General features: G+C 40.1%; 1 protein-coding gene across 1 annotated transcript in view; it reads right to left on the bottom strand.

The window, feature by feature from the left end:
* The window catches only part of Phlpp1 (PH domain and leucine rich repeat protein phosphatase 1), a 217,943-nt gene extending 201,798 nt beyond the window's left edge, over positions 1 to 16,145 (bottom strand). The window contains exon 1 of the mRNA XM_046428206.2: positions 14,360 to 16,145. Coding sequence (XP_046284162.1) covers positions 14,360 to 15,935 — 1,576 coding nt within the window. The 5' untranslated portion in view covers positions 15,936 to 16,145. The remainder of the gene's footprint in view (positions 1 to 14,359) is intronic.
* Positions 16,146 to 17,045: the final 900 nt, after the last annotated feature.

Genomic DNA, 17,045 nt, shown 5'->3' with positions numbered 1-17,045 from the left:
TTCAAAATCTAGACAGATGTTCAGGATTTTTTTAAAAATACCCCCAGGTCATCACCAAAATTCATCATCTTTCAAATTTTACATCAATATGGTCTATATATGACACTAAACTAAAGAACCTGCCTTCAGTAGGGCGCAGTGGCACATGCCTCTAAGCCCAGCAGTTGAAGAGGCTGAGGTAGAAGGATCACAAGTTCAAAAGCCAGCCTCAGCAAAAGGGAGGTGCTAAGCAATTCAGTGAGACCCTGTCTCTAAATGCAATACAAAATACGGCTGGGGATATGGCTCAGTGGTTGAGTGCTCCTGAGTTCAATCTCTGGTACTCATCCCCACAAAAAAAGAACCTGCCTTCAGAAGATAAACACAGTATTTCCCATAAATCCACAGGAAAAACAAATGCCACAGGCTTTATTTAAAAAGGAAACAAGTGAATGTCTTTCAGTATACTACAGGCTCACTTTCAGGCTTCAGTGCAACTTCAACATGTGTATGTGTGCATTTTCTTTACAAAAAAGCAAAATAAATACTTAACCCAGAACTCAGATACTCACAAACTATGATACCAAATGGAGCCCAAAATGATTCAAAAGCAGATAAAAAGAACTAGATACCTAAGTGTACTTTGTAAATTTCAAAAATTAAACTAGAATGGAGTAGCCTAAACTCAGTCTGACTGGACCTTGAACCAAAACTCCAGTTTCTCCAAAAACAATTTAGGATCCCAGAATTAAGGCAACAGTCCATCTGGGGATGCACCCAATGGAGTTTGCAATCTCTCTCCTTTTCTGCCATTACAGGAACCTGTGAATACTGCACCTCCATTAGAACATTTTTACACTTTCCTGTAAATGTTAGCTTGTTTGTTTCCAAAAATAAGCCCTCAAATCTACAAATACTTCAAAGGAGTCTAGACCATTCATAGTAGTTACCTTTGAATCAAAAGCACAGTTGACAGAGTAGATACGGATAGGAATGAATGAATGAATGAATGACCAGTCTTCCACATTACTGAGCATCAGTACTCAACCAAAGCGTATCCTATCTTCCTTAAGGAGCCCTAATTAACTCTAATTACATCTGTGGCCATTTACTACTGCTAAAAATAATAAAACCATATTAAATTTATGTAACATCTCAGAGTTTACAAAGCACTTTCACATATATCATCAAATCTGAACCTCAAAGTTCTTTCAGATAGTCTTTTTTAAATCATGTTTTTTCTCTAATAAATGGGCTGAGGGAGGTTAAGGGTTTTATATAGGTCTCACATCAAGTAAAGAAACCCATAGGCAAACATAGATCTCCAGTTTCTTGATTAGTGCTTTTTACTCTAAGAAAAAGTGACACCATTCATCCCAAAGTGACCAGGACTTGGTCTATAACTGTTACTGTGGTCCTAGGTACCTTCACTCCATTATCTCATTTGATCCTCTCAACACGCTGTGCAGCAGGAAGGAATTACGTCTGTCTATAAAATCAAGTCAGAATCCTAATAAATTCAAAGTCTATACTTCCCAAATGGTGATGGGACCACAGAAGTGTATTTGGGGTAAATTTTCTATATTATGCAAATCAGAGGAGGACACTCATCAGTTAACTCTGGCATCAGATAACTAACTTAAATTCTGCTTCCACCTTGCTCACTGTACAAATCCAGACAAGTTACCAAAATGCTTGGACACTGGGGAGATAAGATCTATTTCACAAGATTGTACTGGGGATTAAATTAGTCAATATTTATAAAGCACTTAAGTGTTTAGCACATAGGGTTCATAAATAACAAAATACTACACAGTTTCTTAAACATTATATAGCAGGATACAACTATGCAGTTTAATTCTTTTGCACTTGTTGAAATTAGGAGGGAAAAAAAAAAAACATGGCCTCTGGTTAGTCATTGTGGAAGAAAGAAGTGTTACAAACACCTAAATAAGTTTAGCAACCATAGTTTTATTTCATTTAGTATCTTTCAGGAATGGGTCAAGAGATTTTCCCTTTAAGTATTAATATATTAAATCTAAATTCTAATCACAGATGATTTGGAACCTCAGCAATACAACTAAAAGCCCGGTTTGCCACCAAATTGAATCTTACAAGCCACAAAATCCATAATACAATTTGTGTCTTGGTCACTTTATAACCAAGATTCGGTCACTAAACCACAAAAAGCTGCTTTATCAAAGGTAGCAGAAATTGCAATTTCAATTTTCTATATCTGATATCCCCTAAATTGACTTTACCCTTTACTCACCTGCACTAAAAACGACTTCATCTTCACTGGGAGTTTATGTCTTAACAGCACCATAGGTAATATTAGAACAGTGGTCCCAGGGAGGTGGGGGTGTAGTTCAGTGGTAGAACACTTGCCTAGTATGTAGGAGGCCCTGGGTTCAATCCCAGGACCTGGAGTGGGGGTGGGGGGAGAGACAGTAGTCCCAGTATCACAATGTTCTACTGGCTCAAATCAGTTAGTTCAAATTATATTCTTATAATCAAGAATTATCAGTAAAGCTCAGTGGTACACACCTATAATCCTATAATCCTAGTTACTTGGAAGGCTGAGACAAAAGGATAGCAACTTCAAGGCCAGTCTGGACAATTCAGCCATGACCTTGTCTACAAACAATACTTAAAAAAGGCTAGGATATAGTTAAGTTGTAGAGTGCTTGCCTAGCATGCTTAAGGCCCTGTGTTCCATCCCCCAAACTACCAAAAAAAAAAAAATCATCATTTCATGATTTACTGAACCTCCTTTCCCAGATCAACCAAAGAAAGCCTCAATGCACCACTAGTAAAGTCTGCAGATTTCAATGGGTATGTCACCCAACTTTTCTTCTTCTCAATTGAAAAGATAAACAATATATGTTTATCTTTAAGTTTATAGTGGCATTCAGGGCAGTCCCAGAATTTCTCTAGAAGGGGAAAAAAAGGAAGTTCTTCAGTATAAATAAGCAGCTAAGATTGCTGCCTAATGAAAAATTAATTATTTAGAGTTCAAAATTTGGAAAATGGGAATCATGCTTTTTAAAAATATACTTCTAGAGCGGGGGTTGTGGCTCAGTGGTAGACCACTTGCCTAGCATGCACGAGGCACTATGTTCAATCCTCAGCACCACATAAAAATAAATATATTGTATCCATATTTTAAAAATCTTTAAAAAATTAAATAAATAAAGGTATGTGTCCATCTACGATTAAAAAAAATACACTTGTAACTGCAAGTTCAAAGCCAACCTCAGCAACTTAGTGAGACCCTGTCTCAAAACTTAAAAAAAATAAATAAAAAGGGCTGGGGATGTGGCTCAGTGGTTAAGAGCCCCTGGGTACCACCCTCCCCCACTGCCAAAAAAAAACACTTCTAATATGTGAAGTAAGAAAACGAGAGAAGTGATGGGAGGGGAGGGGAGGAGATAGGGGAAAAGAAAGGACAGCAAAATAAAACAGACATTATTATTGCTGTGTGTATATACATGACTGCATGACCAATGTGATTCTGCAACCTGTACACTCAGAAAAATGAGAAATTATATCCCATCTGATTCAAATGTATCATATGTCAAGGTCATTGTACTGTCATGTGTAACTAATTAAAACGAATTAAAAAATTAAAAAAAAAGAAAAGAAAATTTTATCTAAGCAGTAGTTTATATATATTCCAGCTGCATCTTAGTCACTTTGAAATGATAAAGAATCCACAAGAAAAGAGCATCATAATAAATTCATGAGTTGCCAGCCCAAAAGTCATGGCAACTCTGGAAAAATTATGTCATAGGAAATTGGAGAGTAAAAAGAAATACAGAGTTGGGTGTAGTGATCTACCCCATAATCCCAACTACTCAGAAAGCTGGGGCAGAAGCACTGCCAAGTTCAAGGCCAGCCTGGGCAATTTAGTAAGACACTTTATCAAAACAAAATTTTAAATAAAAGACTGGGGATGTAACTCAGCAAGGCTCTGGGTTCAATCTTTTGTATTATAAAAAAGAAAAATGTAGTCGTAAATCAGCTAAGGGTCTTCCCTCTCATTTTTCCTCAACAAATGCAAAAGAGCTACTAAACCTATACTATTTTCATATCATAGTAATCATATTATATTAAACAACAGAATTTTATTCCTCTATCAGTTAAAAATATATATAGAAATTCTGAGGAAAAGTAGCATTTTAAATCAGTGGAAAAAGAACACAATTACCCAATAAAAAAATGTCAGGACAATTTAATTTACTACTTCCCATCTTACTCAAAACAGACTAAAATTTAAAGCATATAAGATAAACCTACAAAATACCCCAATAAAATACTGTATAATTTATTTAAATCTTGAGGAAAAGAAGGCCTTAGTAAAGAGACTCTGAAAACCTAAAGGCAAAGGCTGATGTAAAAATGAACACATAAAGAAAACATTAAGGACTTAGAAAACCAAACTAATTTCCCTAATGTGCCTCTAAAGAGATCTATAAATCAGGGAGAAAAAAGAAAAAAAAAATGGTGGGCAAGGGATATGTGAACAGGCCATTCTCAGTATGTTAAATTACCAATAAATGCATGAGAAAAAGTTGAACAAAATTAAGAAACACAAATTTTTTGAGAGATTTTTTTTTCCCCAAGACCATTTCATTTATGCTACCAGTACTCTTCATCCATAAATACAACTACCACCTCCTGTTACTGCCTACCTCAACCCCCAGTGGAGAACATGTGTGAACATGCAAGTGTGTGTGCAAGGAAGTGAATGAGTCTGCCTATTATAGCAGTGCTTATGCAGGAGAGTTCCCTATTAACTTAAATGTCAGCTGTACACCAGGCACACCACCTCAGAGAGATAATCAAGATAAATTTCTCCTATGCTTCAGCATCTGGAGTACATATTTTTCTATGCCAGATGCAATGTAATTTTACCCTTTTGTACTTCTGCACTTTAAAAGTTCCTTTCCTCAAATTAAAAATGAACAATAATCTCTGGGGAATTAGTTGACTAAGTAAGTTAATAGGCTAAAACTTTTGCTTAAGGTACATAATTAAATTAAAATGGAAATAAATAGATGTTACAGGAAATTTAAGTATCTAGAAACTTGTTCCCAAGATTCACAAACTGTCTTTCTGCTTACAGGAGCAGGACATTTCTTTTTATCTCGCTCTAAAAAGAGAATTCAAAGCAATGACAGATTTCATAATACAGACTTACAAAATCAGCACACAACAAAAGCCAAAAGAATACTGAACTGAGTTGTTTCGATTTTTTGTCACATGAAGGCAGTACTGTATATGTATAAATACTAGAATAATATGCTACATACAATTAGTTGTGAGATGACATCTCTTTAAAAAATATAATGTGTCTTTTTAATGCATGTATGTTTGGGATGGGAATTTGTTCTCAAAATCTATTCTTAAATTTTTCCCTCAATTTTTTAAAATTTAATGATTCCTCTTTCCAATATTTCCATTCTTCTAACAATTTCAACTTCAAAGTACTGGATGAATCAACATTGATTTTCTAGCACAGTATCTCTTCTTGGCCAACCGTGTCTTAAAAGTTTTATCATAAATCGCCCAAAGGGTAACATCACTGATGAAATCTAGTTTTCCTCTGTGCAATAAAAGTATCCAGATGTTCCATTAGAAGCTGTCCCCTTAAAATCTGTCAAAGTAATACAAAATCTCTCACTGATTAGAAAGAAAAAAACTAGAAAACCTTGAAGTAATAAAGAAACCACCAAACTAAATAAATGCACAGAGCACAAGATTTTTCTAATTTTCATTTTGAATAATAAATATTTAAAACAATAAGTTTTCAAAAAAATAAATAAATAAATAAAAAAAACCAATAAGTTTTCTAGTTCACAATGTGGAAAAAAGAACACTAGACAGACTGAAAATCCGTATTCTTAATTCTGAGACTGATATGATGAATGATTCTGAACCACACTTAACCTCTACAGGTTTCTTCATCTATAAAAAAAAAAAAAAAAGATATTGGACTAACTTGACTCTGTGGAATTCTGTAATCTAATGAAAACAGTGCAAAAATTTCATTTTCTTTAAGTGTTTTATTCCCTACTGATTCCAGGCAGAGCAAGAGGACCACTGCTTACCATGAATTAAAGCTAATTAAACCAGGAAACTCCACACATTTGGATCTCTCTAAAACAGTTGCTACAGTAAACTTTGTGCCCTGGATAAAAAAGATACCTTACTTTATAAGTCAATTTTAAGGATTTTATCTGAATTTAAAGAGAATTTTTTTTTTTGGTAGTACTGGGATTGAACCTAGGGCCTTGCAAACACTACTAGGTAAGACTCTGCCACTGAGCTACATCCACAGCCCCATTTGTATTTCTTTAAATTCATTTCTAGCATGTTGAATTGTACTTTGGGGAGTAAGGCTGACAAGGATAGGGTGGACCAAACATTATTCCCTCTTTAGTCCCAATCTCTATTAATAAGGAGGCATCCTTGGGTTGTGAATCTCAGGCTGTCTTGTATTAGGTCTGAACCTGTTCCCTTCCCATAAAATAAAGACGGGAGAGGGACAAGTTCAGGTCTTACAGAATTTAAAATAGACTTTCAAAACCCTTCTAAACAATAGGCTCTCTAAATGTAGCCTCACAATGTTGAGAGTTGGAAGAGATTATCGATTGGTTCTAATCAAATCCCATTATTTTTACAGATGAGGAAACAAAAGCCCGGGACAGGTTAAAAAGAATGTCCAAGGGGCTGGGGGCGTGGCTCTGTGGTAGAACGCTTGCAAGCGTGAGACACTGGGTTCAATCCCAGCACCACATAAAAATAAACAAATAAAATAAAAGTATTGTATCCATCTACAACTAAGCATGCATATATATCATGTCCAAAGTCATCTCCCAATTCTCCAACCTGTTTTTGAGGAGTCTGGGGGGGTTTCTTTGTTTGGGTTTGATATGGAGAATTGAATAAAGGGGTGTTTAACTACTAAGCCACATCCCCAGCCCTTTTGTTTTTATTTTTAAGACAGGGTCTCACTAAGCTACTTAGGGCCTCACTAAGTTGCTGAGGCTGATATTGAACTTGTGACTGTCTCCTGCTTCAGCCTCACAAGTGGCTGAGATTACAGGCATGTGCCATAGCACTGGGCTTCCAATTAGTTTTTTAAAAATACAGTACATTTTCTTTCAATCAGACTGTGAGATAAAAGAGTACAAATTTCCCCCCAAAGTTTTGTTTTTTAAAACAATAGAGTTACTTTCACTCAAAACACACACACACACACACACACAGAGCATCAGCCAAACTCAAGACCCACAAGATATAGCTTCAACATTAAGGTACCAACCTGACAAGCTCTCAAAGCACATGGATGGTAATAAAGAAAGAATTCCTTAGGAATACATTTCTCATAATCTAGTAAAGGTCAAAAACTGGTTCTGTGTATAAAATTTCAATCTTAGGACCATGTTTCAGGAATGAATTAAATGTAAAATACAGATAATTATTAATATTCATTGAAAATGAGTACAAATCATACTTTTTTTTGCTATAATCTAAAAACATGCCTGGTATTTGAAAAGAAAGCCCAAATGTTCAAACATATTATTAACTGAGGCAGGTATATGAAAAGATTCATTCTCCAACAGCTCTTCATCAGATATATTAGTCATAAGAAATGATAGCAACAAATACAAATCCCTTCCTGCTTGAAAAGAATGCAGAAAAGAACTAAAGAAAAATATAATTCAAATTATCTCAAACTTCAGATTTCTAAATAGATTTGACTCATATTAAAATGGTCCAAGGGGCTGGGGATGTGGCTCAGGGGTAGAGCGCTTGCCTAGCACACGTGAGGCACTGGGTTCAAACCTCAGCACCACATAAAAATGAAATAAAGATATTATGTCCACCTACAACTAAAAAATAAATATTAAAAAGAGATGGTCCAAAACTAAATTATTTCAAATTTTATTCAATCTTCAGCTGAATGCTTTCACAAAACCAGAAATGAGACTAATTTACTCTTAGGCAAGCTTCACTTGGGAAAGTATATGCCAAAAATTCTCAATATTTCTTGTTTGTTTTTATTTACTATTTGCAAACTCATATGTACAACATACAAATAAAACATTTCACCCAGTTTCCAACATAACATCTAGATTACACATGCAGAGTCCACTAGATTGATACTTCAACAAGACACTTGATTCTATCATTAAGTATATTTTATAACATATAAAAACAATCTCAAACATAAAAATACAATAGGGGGAAAATAATTATAGCACGAATGTGGCATTATGGGATGGTTATGCTTTGTTTCATTTAACGTACTGAAAGGTACACCAGGCCAACTCATGATACAACAAAACCATTCCGCCTCTAAAATTAAAGTATAATAATACTTCACTAATCAGTAACTGTTGTTATCTTTGATTAAAAGGAACAATATCAGGGCTGGGATTGTGGCTCAGCAGTAGTGTGCTTTGCCTAGCACGTGTGAGGCCCTGGGTTCAGTCCTCAGCACCACATAAAAATAAATAAATTAAATAAAGGTATTGTGTCCAACTACAACTGAAAAATAAATATTATTTTTAAAAAAGAACAATATCATACAACTTGAAAGAACTGTTATTTCACAGTTAACCAAATACCCTAATGTTCTTAACCAAAATATCATTAAAGACAATTCTTTCCAGATCCTTGAGTTTCAATTTAAAGAAATTTTCTAAATCCTAGAAGTTTCACACAAATTCAAACATAGTAAGTCATACAGCCTATGTTATAAATACTTATTATGTCTAAAGATTCCACATGGCCAACTCTTTTTTTAATTATACAATCATTTAGAAGACCAAAGGTAAGTATAAAAAAAGGGTTTGTCCTAGAAGCACAGTGACATTAGGCCAAGATTCAAAACCCCTCATTACCCCTACTCCATCAGATGCATGTGATTAAAGGGGTGGAGTGGGTTTTAGAAGGTGGGATTTTAAAGGGGAAAAAAAAAAAGGCTTTATTTTCTCAGTCTGTTTCAGACATTTTGATAACATCTCTTTCTCCTTTCCAAAATGTCAGGTGTCTTTAAAGGAATAGTCTTTCTATTGAATAGGCTGCAGGATCTCTCAACTTTCACAGTACAATTAAACTCCTCTCCTGTCCAACAGATTGAACCATGTTAAACCCTGGCACACAACAAAATCATTAAATCTAAGATGCCTCATTTGACAGATGTCTCATTAAATTCATCTCAAAGTTGAGGTAAGAGATGCCTTTGAAAGGGGAGGGGGGGCTATTAACTCTAAAAAAAACTTAAAGAACTGCTCTCTCAAAGTCCAGAGTTCATTGGTGTGAAATAGAAGATATTAATAGAATGTGGCACATCTAAAATCTTCTGCCATAGGAGAAACACTTCTGTGTATATATGTTTAACACAACCCTGGGGACCAAATAGGATGCCAGACTGAAGAATCATACACTACCAGCTGCTTGAACAAAATTCCATAAATTCAACAAATGTTAAAAAAAAATGCCAAGTAATCACCATGAGCCTGGATCATATACAATGTTAATAAATCAAAAAGTAAATTCAGACTTCTGAAAATAAGAAACAAACACATATTCAACAAAACTCTGGAAAACCAATCACTGAAGGTTGCGGACCTGACAGTCTTATTCTTTTTTGTGTGCTGGGAATACAACTCAGGACTTCACACATGCTAAGTATGTGCTCTCCCACTGAGCTACATCCTAAGCCCCAAAGTGACAATCTTAGAGCAAGAAAAAGATACAACCCTCAACACTAAAATTTTATGAAAAACTCATTTACGCCTCTCTCCTCTCAAACTCATTTACACCTATTCTCCTCACTCTATGGTAATTTTAACAAGTACAAAAGACATACCATATTTTAGGAATAACTATGAAGAAATTCAGGAAGAGCTAACTATATAATATTAATTATAAAAATGGTATAAGAGCACAGCAATACCAATAAAGCACTATTCATGACTAAAGTACAGATAATTCTATTTTTAAATAAAAGGCAGTTAAAATTTTAAATGATGGACTATTTTCAGTACTTTAAAATCTGTTTTAAAGGAACTAAATTAATCACAATCCCCTCTCAAAAGTTATCCTCTCTTTAGGTAAAGTGCTAATTCCCTACTTCCTAATGGAGATTTACAATATTAACAAATTAGACATGTTTGAATAAGAGAATCAAGAATCATCATGTAAACTTTATATCATTTTGACTTAAATGTAAGTATCACTATTTGCAAACAGAATGTTGAGAATACTTTAGTACTTTCTGTATTGTCTACTTTATTTGCCAGTCTTAGTTCTTCATGTTTTTAAAGGCAGAGTGACAAAAATAGAATTGTCCACATTTTACAATGAATATCATTCAGGACTAGAGAATTATATCACTTCATTACCAGCAAACACAGCATAGTTTCTAGATGCTTTTAACCAAGTGAAAAAATTCAAGTGCAAATGAAATTCCACTTCGATTCATGGAAAGTGATATGAATTGAAAAATAGAGTATCCTAGCTCTCTCTATTCTCAGCTCTGCCAAGGATTGAAAATCTACAAGCAAGAGTCAAATTTTATCTCTGTGCATCAGTTTCTCCATCTCAAGAGAGGACTGACACCAACTCCTCCCTAATAATGTTTTTAAAAGGGAAAATGAGATAATTTATGTGAAAGTCCTTTAAGATTTTAGAATATAATAAAATCCAACGTATTACAGATAGTCTCAAACCAGTTACCAAGAAAAAGAGCATGTACTTTATATCAAAAACAACAAATGAAGTATAAATTTTAAAATACATTAAAAAAAAAAAACCTTTTGCACTTAAAAGCACTGTTCAAGCACATACTGGTGTCACATGTTCAAACCACGATATTCAATACTGCTGTAATTATAGTAATAAGAACCTCCTTGTCAATATTACAGCCTCATGCTGAACTACACCTTCTTGGTTTCCATGTAGGAACCATGTTAAGGACTCCCTCACCCAGAGAGAAAAAAGAGAAGAAATATGAGAGGGTAAGGAGATTGTCTTTCAAACAATCTCAAAGAATCACACACAAAAATATCTTTTTCACTAAGTACAATTTGTGTGCTCTTCTTTCTGTCAACATCCTTTCTCATTATTAAATTTGAAATGAAATAGCTATATTACTAGATCTAAAAGGTGGTAGAAAAAGAGTAAAAAAATATAATTTCATACACCCTTGCTCAATGACACAGACTCCACAGGGAGTCTAAAACACATTCTTGCTTAGGAGTCCATAACTTATGTCAGACAACCTAAGTTTTTAACTGTTTTAATCTAAAATTACTCTTTCAAGTAAAATTTATCTGATTTTAAAAGGAGATTAAATTTGAGCATAATTAGCATATGAAAGTAAACTCAGATAAAGCTATTCAAATTTGCTCATATTTGAAACAGATAAGAGAATGGCTATGTTATTGGCGAAATAACAATCTTCAAAATAACTTTTCATTATCAACTCTGTAATTAGATGGTACCTTTTATCTACCTTCAGCTTCATTAAAGACTTTCATTTTACTCTACCCAAATACATATTTAAGTAGTCAAAGCAACCATAAATGTCTTTCAAAATCTTTAAAAGAACAATCTGAATTGGGTTATAAATATTAAAATTTAAATGAAAGGTGACCCTCAGGAGAAACAAAGTTTTCTTCTAGACAAGAGCTTCTTAAAGTAACAGATTGGATAAACCAGATAGAGAGTAAACAATAAATTCAATTTACATATAAGAATATAGATTCAGGGGCTGGGGCTGCAGCTCAGTGGCAAAGCACCTACCTAGCATGTATGAGGCACTGGGTTCATTCTTAGCACCACATAAAAATAAACAAATAAAATAAAGGCATTCTGTCCATCTACAAGTACAAAAAAAAAAAATTTTTAAAGAATATATTTAAAAGGCCTCAAGGCAACTTCCTAGCTAGTCTGAACTCCACCTATGCATAAACAAAAAGACATGCAGTAACTTATGAATAATTATATAAAGAATTATAAAAAACAAATAAGGTACAGAATTTTCCAACACTCTTTTAAAGGATGTCATCTAAAACAAACATTAATTTTCTTTTTTCTAAGAGAAAAAATTAACTACCAAAATGTAACATTCTCTTTCTGCAATGTCCTATATTCTACTGGAGCACAGAGATAATTTCTAGGAAACTCTTCATCTTGGTGCAAACCTTCACTATATGCTAAATCCTGACAATGTTCTGGTAAGAGATCAAGGCCCTTTTGTTTGTCAATAAACTTCCCTGCAAAAGTTCAAGTGAATTCACCATATACTAAGTTTTGTTCTTTAGCAAATGAGTATCAGCACTGAGATGTTTGGTATATTCCCTTAGGTTTAAAATAAGCAATTAGACATCTTTTTAACAATCAGGCATCTTCCTTCTAGAACACCTGTACACTAGTTTCATATTCAAAAGCAGCATACATACTGTGTGTGGAATCCCCACTTTATTAGTTATTATTATGAACACATACAAAGAGATATGTGTGTATTCATGCTGTGCATACAGAAATGAAGCAATAAGTTCAGGATAAGGTAGCAATTACAACTTTTCACAAAAATAAAACAAAATTAAAATAACCATGCCAGAAATTTAAGATTTAGCTAGAAAGATTTGTCATTTTTACGTTGAGTTAGGGGGGAAAAAAATTGCTTATCATCCACTTAGAATGTTTTAGACACTCAATTGAAAAGAGAATCAAAATTTAAATTTTGTAACTGTGACACCCATAAATTTTCCCATAGACAACACATACAATCATAGTTTCTTCCATATAAAGATGTTCAAACATTGCTTATTTTAAATGCTTTACTTTATATCTACTTCCCTCAGTATCATTCAATTTTAAGGACATTTATTGTTCTCATGTTAAAATATTGTCCTTTCAAGTGTGATTACTATTTAATGCTTTTGAAAAATAGTATTTTCCAAATTACATAAGCAATAGGAGAAAAAAATATAGTCATTGCTCCCACATAATAAAACCTCCTATTTTCTGGGCCAAAAACTTTAAAAGACATGTCATACTGCAAAAGCTACCAAGATCTGGTTTTCTTAATACAGCAAAGATTCATGAGAAATTCACTTAAGAATTTCAGAAAAACTTCAATGAAACTCACAAGAACATCTCATCAGAGACATGCTTATCAGTCACCCAGACTTCAATGTGGGAGTAAAGATTTCTTCATTCAAACTAGAAAAACTGCCACTAGGACACAAGTTGGACCAAAACACATTAAATTTGAAAAAATAACTACAGATTAACAGAGCTGATTGTATGATTACTTTTCTACCTTCACCTAAAACCTCAAGTTGGCAAAAAAAAATTAATTCCCCTGATTTAATTCTGCAATGTGAACTTTAAATAAAATTTCTTATGACTAAGAACTCAATTCTTCAAACCAGAGGAGAAAAATGATGCAAACAACTTATAAAAGGCAAATACAATAACCAGGATCTACAGGCTCCCTAATTTAATACCAGTCAAGTCTTTAGCCAAAAGAGAAACACTACATTAGTTACTCTTTGTGAAGAATTTGATCTGGTACTGAAAAAAGACTGAGGATTTCAGATCAGATGTGAAGATACAGTAACCATTTCAATTCTTATTGCAAGCCTTATTTCAAGTTCTACTGCAATATATAAAGGCTGGAAGAAACAGACAAAACATTTTTTGATTTTTTTTTCCAGGAGTCAAACTTGTAATGGAAATTGAATAAAAAAAGCTTTAAAAAAAAAAGTGCTGGGAGAAAATATCACTAAAAACGAGGATCACATCTGTCAAGTGGCCAGCAAGGACTCCACAGGGAAATAAGTGTGGCAGAGAGTGAAACACACAAGGGCATCAGTTGGCAAGGAATGAGCTCACGGGGGCATGGGGCTGTACTTAACAGTCTATGAAAGGTAACAGGCGGACAGTCAAATGTAGGGAGGGTGCTCTGGAGCACTTCTGCTGGCCATTCCCCTCGGTTGGTGTAATGTCCACGTGAGAGTTGCCTGAAACCCAACAAGCCAGAGGCCTGAAGTAAGCACTTCAGTGTTAAACGTGCTGCTGCCTCTTTCAGGAGTCGATTTCCCGTAAACTTTCTGGGGACTGGGCCACCACCTCCAACTTGCTTTCCAATCTCAGCCCTTGAGATCTACTAAAACTCGCAGACTTAAAGATGGCCCAACTTAGAACTACACAGACTGCGTGAAAGCTATAAAGACACACCAGACAAAGGCGCACCAAGACGCGCGTTTACCCTGGGGCTGGGCAATCTGAATCATTTCTCGTCCCTGCCAGGGTGTGAGCCCACAGGTCCACACACAGGTGATCTCCTTACCTGCATAGAAGCGAATGAGACAGCCAACCTCCGAGTCCATGCCTTCCTCCTGCACCCTCCACAGCTCCCCAAATCCCAGTTGGAAGAGGTAGTCATTTTGAATCTGCAAAGGCTTCTCGTCGGCCTCCAGGCGCCGGGTGGTCTCTCCGTGGAGCTGCACGTACAGGGTGGGCGGCGAAGGCGCCTTCTCGGCGGTCACCCCACTTTTCCTGGGGGTCGCGGGGGGGCCGCTCGGGGCCGCCGCCGCCTCCTCCTGAGACCCCTCGCGGGCCGCCCCTCCCAGGACGTCGACGTCCCTCGGGGCTTTCTGCTGCAGCCGCGGCGGGGAGGCTGACGGGGAGGGCTGCCGGGGATGCCCGGGGTGGCCAGGACGGCGAGGCTGGCCAGTGGCCACCGTCGGGGCCGGCGCGGGGTCGGCCTCCAGCTCCTCCGACGACGAGGAGCCGCCGCCACTGCTGTATGGGTCCAGCCGGTCGGACACGCTCTCGGCGCTGGGGCTCAGGCTGAAGCTCTCCGTGTCGGAGGCCGGGCCCGCGGTCCCGCCGTCTAGACGCCGCGGGCCACACAGCTCTCCGGGGCTGGAGTCCGAAGGCGCAGGGCTGGCACGCGAGGGGCAGCGTATCCAGCCGCCCGGGCCGCCGGGGGGCAGCGGCAGATCGGCGGGAGGCGCGCGCTGAGGGCCCCCGACGGCACCCGGCGCGCTCCTCGCGGGCGGAGTCTCCTGGTCCCGCGGCTCAGGGGGCGCAAGCCGGGACCCGGCATCAAGAGGCGGCTCGGCGCGGGCCGGGGTGACTACCGGTACCGGCCCCTGACCCAACACCTTCACCACGCCGCCGCCTTTGTGGCCCAGCTGCAGCAGGCGGGCGGCCACCTCGCCGGCCGTGGTGTCCAGTGTGCAGAGCACCGGGCGCAAGTAAGTCGAGGCCATGTGGCGATCGAAGACGTGCACGCAGCCCCGCTGGAGCTGGTGCCTCACCCAGTCCCGATCCGACGGCTGCAGCTGCAGCATCTGCCGGTGTTTCAGGAGCAGCGCCTTCCTGTCCAGGCTCCGGGTACACAGCGACGCCGAGGCCGAGCAGGAGGCGGGGAGGCCGGCGGCGCCGGGGGAGTGCGAGGCGGTAGCGGCCGAGGACGAAGACGACGAGGACGACGACGAGGACGACGAGGCGGCGGCAGCCGCGGACAGATTCCTCTTCAGCCGCCCTCTCCTCAGCAGTAGGGAGTTGGCGCCGCTGCCGGCACCGGGCCCCGGGTCAGCCCCACCAGCGGTGGGTTGGGGCGCCCCGCGCCGCCTCCTGCGTGCCGTGCCTCCCGCCCTGCCGGGCAGCAGCCCCGGCTGCGCCTCGCCGGGGGCCTCTTCCCGCGCGCCGCCGCCGCCGCCGATCCCGCTCGCAGTCGCCGGGGTCAACACGGGCTCCGGGCTCCGGCCACCCCCGGCCGCTGCCGCCAGAGCCGCCGCCGCCGCTGCTGCTGCCGCCGCCGCCGCTGCCGCCGCTGCGGCGGCAGCCGCCGGAGCCGAAGCTCGGTCCTCCCTGCTAGTGTCGGGGAGTCGCTGCGCCGCGGCGGCGGGCTCCATTGCAGTGGGGCTTCGCGTTTCCCCCCCAGCTCCGGAGGCAGCGGACAGAAAGGGAGGAGGTGAGGCGAAGGTGGGAGACGGCGGCGGCGCGCCGACAAGGGAGAAGCCAATGGCGTTCGGCGCCGCCGTTCCAAGGGATTATGTGGCAATTCGGAGCATTCCGTCGGTGTCTCGGTGTTCCATCCCGCGCTCCCGCCTCGCCACCACCGCCCCCCCACACGCGCCCTCCCCGCCCAGGTCGCGGGCTCCCTAGCGCCAGGCCCCGCCCGCTCCCCCTCGAGCCAGCCGCGGAGCCCGGGTCATTGAATATTAATCAAGCGCTGGGAGCGGGAAGGCTAGAGGCGGGAAGGGCGGGGGCTCCGCGCGGACCTCATGAATATGCATTGCTAGCATGACGGCATTCCTGGGAGCAACAGGGATGGCGGGGAGGCGGGGCTTCAGGGTAAACAAACGTGAGGCGTGCGTGCGAGGGCGGGGCGGAGCTTTCCCGGGAGGTTCCTGGGCAGGCTCGGAGCGGACAGCGCTGAGGGGCGCGCGGTGCACCTCGGGAGTTGTGTTCTCACTGGGGTCCTGCATGCGGGAGGGAAACTCGGCGAACTACAAGCCCCAGCGGTCTTTGGGCTCTGCCCCTCCTAGGGGCCCTCAGTCCGCCTTGGCCAGCGGGTACTGTGCCCTCTGCTGTTGCACTCTGTGCCAGGAACGTTCACTTGGATCTTACTCGCTCACTCCTGCTCGCCGGGTGACTTATTTTCCCCCCTCGTTGGGAGCGAGGACTTTCAGGGCCCCTAACCGTACGAAAGCCATTGGTCCTCCCCTGGGCGGGTTGTGGGGTACAGATACCCACCCCCTGCCCCTGGGGACCACAGGCCCGCAGGGTGGGCCCAGCCTACTTCTTCAGCACTTTCTCAGTGTCGGGGAAGACAGGGAGGGTCTGGAAATTCTTAGACCGTTATTGAAGATGCTTGGTGGCAGTCGCTCAACCCTGAGCCGTCTTCTCCTTCTCTTTTTAGGGGAAAAATGGCAAAGGAATGTAGTCTCTTTTCCCAAGGATCTCGAAGTTTGGAGTAGCTTAGTGACACAGAAAACAGTAGAAAGTGGAAGGAACGTTGG

Source organism: Marmota monax, unplaced genomic scaffold (genome assembly GCF_021218885.2).
Source record: "Marmota monax isolate L192 unplaced genomic scaffold, Marmota_monax_Labrador192_F-V1.1 WCK01_AAM20220418_F8-fsc00201, whole genome shotgun sequence".
In the NCBI taxonomy this organism is placed as follows: Eukaryota; Metazoa; Chordata; class Mammalia; order Rodentia; family Sciuridae; genus Marmota; species Marmota monax.
The sequence above is the reverse complement of the archived record's forward strand: the minus strand, read 5'-3'. Positions and strand labels throughout refer to the sequence as shown.